Raw genomic sequence first — 13,146 nt, forward strand, 5'->3', positions numbered from 1 at the left:
ATATGTAGCTTTTGTTGTTGTTAGGATCTGATGCTCAATTTTATTTTATTTTTTTGCTGTCGACAAAATTACTCTAATCTTCTTTTGTGCATCGAAATGACGATATTGTTGAGATATGATACTCAAAATCTAATTTTTGCCAAATCATTGTCCAAACAAAATCATTTATCAACTTCTGTGTGCACAGTTACAAAGACAACACAACAGAAACACATTGTTAACTGCTTCTATTATTCCTTCCTGCAAAACCAATGTTAAGAAAGCATAGATATGAACTATGTATGCTGAGTACATATCAAAATAATTGAAGTTCTATTGAAGCTACTAGACTGTAGAACATGTGGAAGCAGATACAAAAACAAAATTCAACTATGTGAATGGTGAAGGAACTTGGCTAGAAATGACAGCGGTGAAGTCGAAGTGCAAGTCCTTTTTCTGGTTCTAGCATGGGATCATACCTAAACTTCTCATTGGGATTCACCAGATCCCACTTGAACCGTTTCACAATGTAATGCATAAACACAAGTATCTCTAGTCTTGCAAACTCTTGCCCCAAACACATTCTCGGTCCTCCTCCAAATGGAACATATGAAAAGGGTGTAGGCCCTGCTCCTTCAAATCTTGAGGCATCAAAAATTTCAGGATTTGAGAAGAGTGTTGGATCCATGTGTGATGAACCAGTGCTCCAATGCAACTGCCCAAAAAATCATTTTATATGACAGAGCAACATCAGACAAGGTTCTATCATTTTAGCACACATGCTCCTGTTTTACCGGTCTTAGATTTGTAAGGAAACATTGCCTTAAGTAACGATGAAAGTAGCTATTATCACCAACAATCAGTATGCTTAAACCTCCTCAAAAATTGAAAGCGAAGAAGCGGAGGAAAATGAATAAAATTTCTCTAAAAATCAAGTTATGCATCCTAGCTTTTGCAGAAGTTTAATGAAAAAGTTTCTAGAAACTGAATTAGTGGCTTGATTTAAAAAAGTTGTTGGTCAGATGTAAGCAAATACTTATAGTTGGCAGTAGGCTTGATGTTCAAATATGTTATGATACACTTGGAGCTTAACGATGTATGTGAAAATACAAATTCAATGCGTAAATGTGAAATAAAAGTTACAGATGGGCAATTATTTGGCCATTAGCAATCAGGAACAAGAAATATTCTCAAGCCACAAGTTGTGATTCCAATGAATGCAGAGCGCAGAAAGCATGATGATAGTTTAAAAAAGCTTTACAAAAGAGATGAAACATACCTTCCACCCTTTAGGGATGTTATAATCAGCATAGGTGAAATCCTTTATAGCTTCTCTGTAAGCACCACCTACAGGTGGCGACAGCCTCATGACTTCAGATGCAACATTCCAAGAGTATTTCATTTTCTGAACATCTTCCCATTGCAAAAAATGCCCTGCCTCTTTCCCTTGACTAATTTCAAGTTGTTCTGTCATAAAGACAACCTCAACATCATCATGAACATGTTTTTGGTAAGAGTATACAGCATGCTACCATAATTTTATACATTAGAAAAATAGACAAGTTCAAGGATTTTATTGCTAACCTTTCAACACATTCTCATAAACTTCAGGTAACTGTCCTAGATAGTTCATGACCAGTGATAACACTGACCTAGAAGTGTCATGGCCAGCAAAAAGTAGAAGAAGTATGTTATCAATTATCTCCATTTCGGTCATAAACCTTCCATTGGTGTCAGACGTAACAAGCATATGTGATAGAAGGTCTTGGGTTGGTGATGCCCTCTTCTCTTCCAAATCCACTTTCCTTTTCTTTAGAATCATTTTAATTTCTTTCCTTATTGCACTTGCAGCTTTCATTGCCCGATGAAACCTTGTTCCAGGAATGTTGATGGGGAAGCCAATAATCCCTTTCAGAAATTCATCAAATTTTAATGAAAGCTTTGCTATCTGGATAGAGTCTTCGATGCTTAAAAATAAGCAACAGGCCAATTCAAACGTGTATAGCTGTACTATGGGATAGACATGCACCTGCTCCTTTCCTTCAAATTGCAAAGTAACAAAAGTATTAAACCATTGATCATGATATTATTTCTCCCTTTGATTTCTAATGAATAACCAATCTTAGTAGCCAAAGCAAAATAGTATAGTCAATCAACATTGTTTCATCACAAAAAAACTTGTGCATCAATCAGGTGACCCTCTTATGACTAGTTCTGATCTAAGAATTTAGAAATCTAATAATTTTTTTCTTTTTAGGATAAATGTGAAAAGCAAAATTTACTAGCTTGTAAAAGAACCCTTTCTACTTGTCTACTAATGCTTAATCATTATGTACCTACCCACTAATGCTTAATAATATATGCAGTTACACGTGATGGATGTAACCCAAATTTCTTTGAGGACAATTAATTTATTATATCGATAGATATGTCAAGTTTTGTTTCAGACTGAGAAGATATGTGGGAGATGTGAGAGATTTGAAAAAGGCCAAAACTCAACTGGTTCATTTTATGTTTTTAGTGTTGTTTATTAATCAAAATTAGAGTTTCACATCTGTAACATGAGATAATATTAAATGTGGATGTATTATTGAGGTGAAAGTATAATTTTGATTAATATAAATAGCACCAAAAGCAAGTTGCCTCTGACACGGAGTGGAATCACGCTACCAATCTTTCGCTTGATCATTGATTCATAAATTTAAACAATAATGTATCATTTAAGTATCATTTTGTATTAATCTAATTGAAAATCTTTGTTAACATAATTCTCATATGACCTACCCAACAACATTTCTCACCTTCCCAATGTTTGTCTAAATGGCGCTGAGCAATGCTATCCATTTTTGGCAAGTAATTTCTGAGTGTTTCTGCATTAAGAAAGCTCATGAGCAACCTTCTCACCATCTTTGCTTCATCACCAACCTTAGTAACAAGAGACAACCTCAGCAGCTTCCTCACCGAGCTAGGCCACCACACTTGGACATTCTTGTTCTCGTTGCTGAATAAGAACTTGTTCCCAGCTGCACCACAAAACACAATTATAGGATTTCCAAACACTGAAGTCTTGAACACCCTTGAGTCATATTTGTCCATTCTCTCTTTTATGAACCTTAACATGCTTCCATCAAGACATGTACGCATAAAATCAAAGGTTTCTCCAACAATAGGCCATCCTAAACTTCCGGGAGGAAGATGCAGGTTTGCATGCTTTCTAAATTTGACAATTTTTATGATGAAATGTAGACAAAGGACAAGGAATAGTATAACTGCTGGCAAGACTACAAGGTTGGTCACCACCATAGCTAGCCTATATTAGTATATAGTCCTTAACTATTGATAGAAGGGCACAAAAAAAAGGACAAACTAGAGACAAATCTAGGAACCAGCAAAACTGAGGTTTAAGATGGATGAAATACAGAGCGAGTTTGCTCTTTGTAGACTGAACCACCGAAACTGTATATAAATCAACAAGGAAGACTTAAAAGGCCTTCAAACTCTGAACAACTATAGCATATTCTCTTTCATTTTCTATTCATCCTGATTTTTTTAAAACAAAATATTTGGTACGCCTCATGAAAGTGACACTTTCGTATTAATGTCATAAAACTTATGGCCTACAAATGATAATATAAAAAGCAATGAATAAACAAAAATAAATTTAATTTTTTAAATCAGTATCCTAAAGCACTGATTAATTTTGGTATTGTGAAATTCAGTCAATAATTTAAGAAGGTAAAACATTACGTTACCAAAGTTGTATTGTATATATGGATATAAGATCTCCAACTCCAAGTGAACCGACAAATGGAAGCACTAAAGGAAAAGGGGTATATATAAAACAGTAGCAAAGGCTTAGTGGGATACATAACACACAGCCACGAATGCACTTATCTCTTTCTTGGGACGGTATCCTATATAACATTGCCATTAGACACTTTATGTGATGAATGCTATACCATAACCTTGTGTAGCAGCAATAATAATAATAAGAAGAAGAAGAAGAAGAAGAAAAATTGCTTTTTTACCACTTGTAATAACAATAACTTGTTTAGTTTAAAGTTAAAAAAAAGTTAAGTATCTTACTTTCTAACGAAAAGTACATATTTCAATAAAATTTGTACTTCAGATTAATTTATGCATGTATCTCAATTAAAACAGTTTAAAATCAATTTCATGTGTAGTGGTGAATAATTTGTAGTCTATACCTAAATTTGCATATGTTATTTTACACTGTTTATGCATAAAAAAGGGGAAAACAGAAGGAAATAGTGCTAGTTTCTTCTTTTTTATGAAATCTAGTTTTATATTTTTTTTTTCAGTGAAAGATGTAAGGACACGTTTTGATGTGGACAAATGGGTGACAAACGCATCTGGAGTGTTCTGATTTTAAACGGAAGAAGATCCTTTCTAGTGAATGAACCACTGAATAAAATCAAGACCATTAAATATTTAATTTATTTTATTAAAATAATAAATATAATATTTAAATAAAATGACTGAAAATTCTTCACTTGAGAGGATCCACATCTGATGTTAACCTCCTAACTAGATGTATGGTGAAAAAGATATCTACACATTAACCTAAATCTTGTTTTCTATTTTGTTGAGGAAAGATGAAAAGGAAATGTAGATAAAATGATGTGACTCACTCTAAATAAAATTTTCCCCAAATTAGAGGGCCAGGGGGATAAGGAAGAGATAGTTATCATGAGTTTTCTTTTAAATTAATTTTAATATTAACTATTTTTTTAATTTAACAAATATTAAAAATATTAAGAGTAATTTTTAGTATAAAATAATATATTATAAATTATATAATTTACTATATTTGATTTAAATATAATATCATTTTAACTACTTATCAGTAATTAAGAAATGTGATTATCTTTATTAATGACATTAAACTTATTAGTAATTTAGATAATTTTTTCAAGACTACCATTAAAATTCTTGGACTCGCTGTGATACTGTTTTTATATAATTAATTGCTTTATTTCTTCTAAAAATAATTTTACAAAAAAATAATTAATACAAAAAAACTTGCAATAGATTATATATATATATATATATATATATATATATATATATATATATATATATATATATATATAAACCATGCTATCAAAATGAGTCATGACTCGTGAGTTAATCTAACTTCCTACAAATTTTAGATGAGTCAGATTAAAAAAGATATCATGAACAAGAATCTCAAATTATTTTTTATCCAACTCACTCAGTCTTTGAACCAGGTGAGCTAACTTGTGATGAGTCAAGTCAATTTATAGGTTATATTTTCTTTTTTTTAATATTATTTTAACTTTTTAAAATATTTTATGAGCGACAATAATTAAATTTTATGAGATATTATTATTTTAATTTTTTTATTTTAAGTTTTTTATTTGACAAGCCAATTGAGTCATGTTGACATTTTTTTAACTCACTATAAAATGAGTCAGGTTAGATTAGTTCATTTTTTAGCTGAATCCATTGTCAACCAACCTTTGTGATAAACTAATAGTTATTTATTTAAGCCATTAACGAAAATTTATGTGCAGATTGGGGAGAGTTTTTTAAGGGGATAATAACAAAAAAAATAATTTTTTTCAAAAGTTTACAAAAAAAAAAGTGAATATTTTTAAAAATAAATTAAATTAAACACGAACTAAGTTATGCACACTTATTTATTTGGAAAAAAAAAAACAATTGTATAAAAGGTTGGAAGTTTTAAAAAAATTGAATGAGATAAAATGAAAACATGAAAGAGTGGTTATCCACAAGAGAGTGCATATTATTGAAGTATTGAAAATAAAATTGTGAAACCATGTCATATTGATATTGATTGGTGGTGTAAAGATACGTGGTGTTAGCTTGTGTTCATTCGTATACTTTGTTTTTGCGGTATTCTATTTTCAACCTTGAATCATTATTTCATGCAATAAATGAAGTGGACACAATTGTTTCAATCCATAAATAATTTCATCATCTCGTTTATTTGTTCTTTCTAAAACCCTTTTCATTACGTCTTAATTAAACAATTATGTTAATAACCAAAGTATTTGAGAATAAAACTTTATTGAAAATAAAGCTTATTGTTTATAAAAATAGCAGTGGCTTTCAAGAATTATAAAAATGTATTTTCAAAGTTTGTGTTAAAATATTTTATATTTTATCTCCAACACACACGTAATTAGCCCCTAATTGCAGGTTCAATCCTGTTTAATTCTGTCGATTCAAATTCTATGGGATGAGTCATTATGTAAATAATATTAAATTTTTAAAATTTCAAGAATGCGGTTGACTTTATCATAAAATGGTGAAGAGTATTAATTCTCTTTCGATCATGATGAGTTCTTTTGTCGTTATTCAGATATTTTTTCACTTTTAAATGTTAAATTAACCTCTTTCAAAGGATTGAAATAGAGTGTTATTGTAGTTTTAACCTTAAAACTGCAAAAATACCCACATTCTTAACAAGTGATTTGTCTTTTCCAACGTGAATAATTTAGTATATATTCCGATTCTTTTCAATAAAATGATTGTGGAAGTGTTATAAATTGAATCAAATTATACGATGAAGTTATGAGGCTCTTAGAGTTGTTCCTAGTCAAAGGCGGCGAGAAAGAGATGAGTAGTTTCGTTTTGAAAATATTGTTCAACATTGAAACCTGTGTGATTAAGATTGTTTTATCTTAAACAAATGGTATCGTGTCAATCTCTACATCATGAATGTGAGGAAGAAATGTTCTTATTATCTTCACAATTTGGAGGAAGCTTTATTAAAATATCTAAATATAATCCATTCATGTTCTCATCATTTGTCTAATTAGGGAATATGACCATTTCAAGCAACAATTCAGGTACTAAATCTGGATTTCCACAATAGCGTGCCTTTACCTACTGCCCCACTATTGAGACTATTTTCAAGGCTTCGTTTAAGTTTTATTCCTTCCCAACTTTTTCTTAATGCTTAGTAAGCATTATCTGGTGGAGGTGTGGGGTTGTATGGATACGGATTAATTCTCTCCACTATTATGAATGAGTAATTGTTCTTTTGCATCCATTTTGGGGGCTTAATTCATGAGATATACATTAAAAAAATTATGTACAAAAGGGTTGGTTTAATGACAAATGAGAAAGATGGAGAGAAACAAATTGTTAGATGTGAAAAAATCATAACCCACTCAAGGAATTGTAAGCCTTAAAGAAATTGTAATTTAAATTTGTAATCCAAAATATTAGTAAAAGATAATGTGGAAATTTTCTGTAAAAGAAAACATTTAACACATTTTGATCTGAGGATTGTATGAGTACAATGGTTGTGAGTCGAAAAAGCATGATGAAAGACGCAGCAAAAAGGCATTAGAAATCCATAATAGAAATAAATCATAAAACAAAAGTAATACATTATTATGAAAGTAATACATTATTATGGGCTATCTATGGATTGTTACTTGTCTTAGTAAAAAGCACAGAACCTTGGCCTTGCAATTGGTGGCATCCCATAGCGCATGCCTCTTGGCATTGTGAATCTTTTGAGTACGTTAGTTTCATGCACATGGACATGCATTCTTTCAAACAAGCAGAAAAGAGTAACTTGTCACTTGGGTCTGCACCTGCAGCTACCACCAACAACAACATCACTGCCACACCCAAGGTTTTGTAAACCATTGTATATTAGTTTATGTGCCAAAGAAAAGGAAATGTGTCGAAATGAACGTAAAATTAAATGGAATTTTCCTTCCAATTTGTGCGGTGAAAAATCATTTGGTTGACTTGTTCCAATTTGAGTTTAGGATTTTGTTTTCTAAAATAAGGAGTTAAATCAATTTGGAATCAAAATCATGGTATAAAAAAGTTGTACGTAACTCAAAGAAAACTATATTCCCAAAATTGTTTCCTTTGTTATATGTCTATATATATAAACCTTTTGTTTCTTTAATAATCTTTTATCTACTTGGCCACCCCAATAAAATTTTATAGCTCTGCCCTGTATAGTCCCCTCTCCAATTTCATGCTTAGTAAGGAGAACTCATTCATTGCATGCAGCAATTAATGCGATGCACATGATGATAACGACCATGGCCGCTTAAAAATGTGATGATAACGTTACAAAGCCACAAGGCCCAAGAGCAAGAAAGTAAGGGTCAGAAAAAAAAAAATATTTTGGTCTTCAAGAAGAAGCTTTCAAAAAAACAACATTATCACCATAAAGAGAAAAAAGCCCAAGTCCCACTTTTGCAATCTGAATAGAGAAACAAACAAAAAAAAAGTGATCACAAAGCATTTCTGGACCAAAAAAAAACAAATGAAAAAAAAATTGAAAAATGCGGTGAGCGTGGATCGAACACGCGACCTTCAGATCTTCAGTCTGACGCTCTCCCAACTGAGCTATCCCCGCATGACGATTTGTTTGTTAATATACAAACCTATTAACATCTTTAAACATTTTGGCATGATAAATGGATGGGTTATATTTTCATTTATCTACCTTAGAGCTTTTTTTTAATATATTTACTAATTATCTTACTTAATCACATGGATAAACAAAAAAGACATTAATGTAAAGTTTGATAACATGATAAAGAAAACATAACAAATAACAATTGTTGTTAAATATGGGATAACTGTTTAAATAGGAGTCTTCCTTCCATATGTTCTTTTGGAGTGGGGACTGGTTCACTATCATCCATTCAATTATTAAAATCATTTAAAAAAATTAAAAATATATATTTTATGGTAATCTAAAACATATGATAGAATATATTTAATGTTGTCTTTAAACACACATTAAAACAAATCTTAAAACAACCTTATTTGAATATGATGTCTTCTAAAATAGCCGGTCATAGACAAAAATCTACTCAAAGAATATCACATGCTTTTATATACTTTATTGGATCATGAATCAAGGTATCCTTTGATATAATCCAAGTTTAAAAAATCATGTGTATCTACGATTCTAACAATTACCCTCAACCAACTGTTGTCATTTGAAGACATAGACAATCCTCTAATTTCAAAGCCTGCAAATTCCACAATCTACAAAATAAAGATTCAAGTACTACCTTAGATGTTTTAAATGAGCAATAGAAAATGACTAGCAGAAAGGGATTTGGGAAGTGTTTTAAACGTCAAGTTTTATAAAAATGTATGTGAAACATCCTGTGTGACAGATTTGTGATTCCATCAATATCTTTCACTCCCTTACACTTGTTTTCCACAATTTCAATCACAGAATGAAATTGAAGAGAAAATTTAAGTTTTTGTGTGGATTTGTAAGTCAACAAAGGCTGGGCTCTGGGCTACTTTTTTAATGTAAATTGCCAAGTGCCTAACTGGAGTTGACTGGCCTATGATATTTAATATCACACAACCCTAATGAACATTGAAATACACTATCCACTCTGCTAAGCAGTACCCCTGTCAATTTTTTTCTAATAAATTTTAGTCAAAGAATATATAAATAAAAATTAAAAGAAATTAAACGAGTATTGTCAAAATTTAAATTAAAAAATCTTAAATTAAGAAATGCTTTATAATTAGAGTTTTAATTTAAGGTAGAATAAAAATGCGTTTTTTAGGAAATTTCTAATCGGCGTATTTATGTAGAGAAAAGTGAGGAAAATCCATGGAAGTGTAAACGCGGAGAGAGAGAGAGAGAGAGAGAGAGAGAGAGAGATGGTGTTGAACAGTATGGTGGTGCTGACGGTGGCGCGTGTGTCGGCGGAAGCGTGGCAGTGGGCGTCATGCATTGGGAATAGGGAAAGTGCGTTGAGCAGCGAGCAGATGTTGGATCTGATTTGCTGTTTCCCTTTCCATCAACTGAGTAGATTCGCTCTCTGTCTCTGCTCCTTCTTCTGCCTCCCTCAACCCGATTCCTACTATCCCTATTCCTATTTCCCTTCTTCTGACTCTGACGATTCCGATGATTCTTCCGATTACTACTACCACTCCCATTCCGACTGAACTCACTCTCTACTCGATTCTTCGAAAGTATTCATCTTTCTTTCTTTCTTATTGCTTGCTTAGATTTATTATCTTGGATGCAATTCACCATCTTTTCTAATGTATTTATTGCTGATGTTAAATTCCATGTCATGATTCACTATCTACAAAGTCTGTTATTTGTTTGCAAGGAAAATCATGTCACTTTAGAAGGTCTCTACAATGCTTATTATTGTGATTATGGTGCGATATGAAGAACGATTTCTGCATTGCCATACCTACATGTTTATTCATTTTGCCATTCTGAATATCCTTTGGCTAGATTTTATGTACTTGAGTTTGTTTTAATGAATTTTAGGATAGAACGTAGTTAAGATGTCCCAGCTAGGAATATGGCCAAAATACTCTTTATTAAGCTTAGGCAATACCTAGTTTTTTTTTAGGGAGTTAGGCCTTGTTTATTAATAAACATCTACTTACTGTACGGTAAATATTTATGAAGCCCAAGTAAGCACAAGAATTTTAAGTGCACTATGAATCCATGAAAACCTGATTTATCCCGATCTAAAGATGAAGTTAGTCCTTCTTCATCAATGGCCTTCGCAGACCGATAATTATTTTGAAATTAGTATTTCCTCCTATTCCTGGCCTCCTTTGTGTCCCTTTTTGGCTTGTGTTTGTCCTCTTTTTCCCAAATTTATCTAGTGAGTGAGTGATGCAATAACTTTTTGTATATTTGTATTTCAATAAACTGGCAGTTGGTTTTTCTGGAAAGAGCTATAAGCGTGCTTGTTAACAATTATAGGAAGGAATTGGTCATTGTCTTGACTCTTGAGAGTGTCGTTCTCTCAAAATGAGAGAATCCTAATAGGAGGGAATGGCCATCATTCCGCTAAACTTTTGTTCAATGGGCATTACACCGATTTATTTTGTAAGATAAGGAAAACATCTTTTGCCACCACCACTCTTGGAACTTAGAATCAATTCTATTCCAGGCCATACCGAACATGATAAGAGGAATGATGATCTCATTCCTTTTCTTTCCATTTACATCCTTGTCAAAACCATTCTAGTGAACCAAAACTTGGCTAAATTGTTCAGATAGAAATCCAAAGAATACAATTTCTTCCTCCCTAGTGTTATCGATGTTATTATTGAATCACAAAAGCTGCTATTTTTCGTTTGAAAATATTGTCAAATATTCTGCAGTACATGTTCAACTTGATTGATTACTCAATAGATCTGAACTTCTACCTTTTATGATTCTTCCTGCAGTTAAACAAAATTTGGGAAGTTGGAACTTTAGTTATGCTACAAATTCCGAGTGCTTTACTTTCTTTTAGCATTAGTTCTTCTTTGAAATATTGTTCTGTTTTTGGACTTGGGATTATAAGAAGTTACAGTAAGGATTCGTGGTTGTTATTTCTGCAAATTCTGAGAGAATGAAGAAACCTGCTGTCATGCATGATCCGTAATATTTTACTGCTAAATATTACGTCTATGATGACTCTGCTTTAATGCTCTTTTGATAGGAATTTCCCTGCTAATTATCTTCATGAAATGATGTAATGGTAGACTTTGTGTTGTAAGACAAACATGAGATCCTCAATTACAGTCTCTGGTTTCTCTTTCAGTATGACGAAAGCGTCTTTGCAGAATGACACCGAAGACTTCAGTAGTGTTTAAGCTGCCTCCGTTGTATAAAAGCATCTTTTTAACACTTAGATTATTGTGGTTGATTGATTGATATCTTCACAATTTATATCATTGTAAAGAGTGATTTGTGAGTGGTAATATAGTTTTAAACTGCCCCTGAAAGGGAGCGTTGTGATATAAGTTACTTCAGAACAGAACTTTGTATTGTATATGTATATACCTTCGATCATCACATAGATTTCTGAGAATTTGGCTTTTTTCCATACTTATTTCTTTCATTCAACATGATGTCGTTGGGATTTGGGAGGCTCATTTGCTTATGAAGCTAAAGAGTAAATGGTAGCTAAATTCAAAACCAGCATGTGCAGTGTTCATCTTAAATGGAGCAAGTCTTACAGAATATATTTAGTTTATACTACCTTGTTCACCTAAATTAAACCAATACAACAAAATGAAATTACAAACCTAAAATTATTTTCTTAACTGTAATTAGCCATCCTGCTACAAGTGTTTTATAAAAAAATTAAACGGTTAAGTTTTCATTAACACTTGATTGCAACTCCCAAATTCAAATTAAATACATACTTTAATGAGAGACGAGAGCAACTAAACCCAGCATTTTGAGAGGGATTTTAAAATCGTTATCATGGACATTGTAAGATTCACACACTGCAGTAATGCTGTAATAGCTCTCTGTGGGTGTGACTGCACTTGGTCCAACGAATAAGTAGCCCAAACTTCATTATATCGAGCACGAACAGATGAAATCAGTATTAATAGACGAGTACCCAAAAAAAAACCTACTTAAAAATAAATAAATAAATAATATATATATATATATATACACACGTGTGTATATGTGTGATTTCACCGTACTTTAAAAAATATGTTATTACAATGAAATAGTTTTATTTTCACTTATTAATAACGCAACATGCATGTTACCTTTAAATAATTACCAACATAACATATACGAATGCATGTTATATTATGACTAAATGATGAGTAAATGTCATTTTAAAAAAATAAGAATACAAATCAAATTTAATCACATTCACAAAATTTAAAAACATTTTAAAGTTAAAATTTATTCTTGTACAATATAATAAAAATGTTTTTCTTGAATTTAAGAATATTTATTATTATCCTCATACATAACTTGATCATTGATGATAATTAAAATATTAATGATTTTGGAAATTGTCTTATGTTTTTTTTTTCCTAATCTCATGCTTTTAAATAAATATTTTTTAATTTTTTACGTTATAAAAAATTTAACTGTTATCTCTCATTGTTTTACTCGATATATTTTTTATTGATTTATATAACAACTTAGCATCGTATATCATTTTCAAAATTATAAACCTCTTATAAAATTTGTACACAACAGTTATGAATAAAAATATATTAATTTTTTAAAAAAAGTTTCATTAAACATCATTTGTGAATTTAATTTGTCGAAATTTAAACCTAATATTTTATTAAAATAAAAGACGTTGTCGTGTATGTTGAAATTTATCACCGTGAACGACACAATAAAAAAAATGTTGATTTAATCGAGAT

At 31.3% G+C, this 13,146-nt stretch overlaps 2 protein-coding genes and 1 non-coding gene across 4 annotated transcripts; 1 reads left to right on the forward strand and 2 right to left on the reverse strand.

Annotated features, from left to right (window-relative positions):
• Window positions 1-208: 208 nt before the first annotated feature.
• LOC113857703 (beta-amyrin 28-monooxygenase-like) lies at window positions 209-3,523 on the reverse strand. Its single transcript, XM_027489840.1, has 4 exons — window positions 2,781-3,523; window positions 1,564-2,019; window positions 1,259-1,446; window positions 209-694 (listed from the first exon to the last, which is right to left on the reverse strand). The coding sequence occupies exons 1-4, from the start codon at window positions 3,280-3,282 to the stop codon at window positions 395-397; spliced, it is 1,446 nt and encodes a 481-aa protein (XP_027345641.1). The 5' UTR covers window positions 3,283-3,523; the 3' UTR covers window positions 209-394.
• Window positions 3,524-8,307: 4,784 nt separating this feature from the next.
• TRNAF-GAA lies at window positions 8,308-8,380 on the reverse strand. Its single transcript has one exon. It is a non-coding gene; the product is annotated as a tRNA-Phe (tRNA).
• Window positions 8,381-9,568: 1,188 nt separating this feature from the next.
• LOC113858643 lies at window positions 9,569-11,843 on the forward strand. 2 transcript variants are annotated; one of them, XM_027491361.1, is made up of 2 exons: window positions 9,569-9,975; window positions 11,562-11,843. In XM_027491361.1, exon 1 carries the CDS (start codon window positions 9,661-9,663, stop codon window positions 9,946-9,948), a length of 288 nt encoding a protein of 95 aa, XP_027347162.1. In that variant the 5' UTR covers window positions 9,569-9,660; the 3' UTR covers window positions 9,949-9,975; window positions 11,562-11,843. The 2 variants fall into 2 exon arrangements, with proteins under 2 accessions (XP_027347162.1, XP_027347161.1); XM_027491360.1 differs by having other exon boundaries at window positions 11,460-11,831.
• The last annotated feature ends 1,303 nt before the right edge of the window (window positions 11,844-13,146 follow it).

The sequence above is a fragment of the Abrus precatorius genome, unplaced genomic scaffold, assembly GCF_003935025.1.
Source record: "Abrus precatorius isolate BTA unplaced genomic scaffold, Abrus_2018 Scaffold2, whole genome shotgun sequence".
Classification (NCBI taxonomy): domain Eukaryota; kingdom Viridiplantae; phylum Streptophyta; class Magnoliopsida; order Fabales; family Fabaceae; genus Abrus; species Abrus precatorius.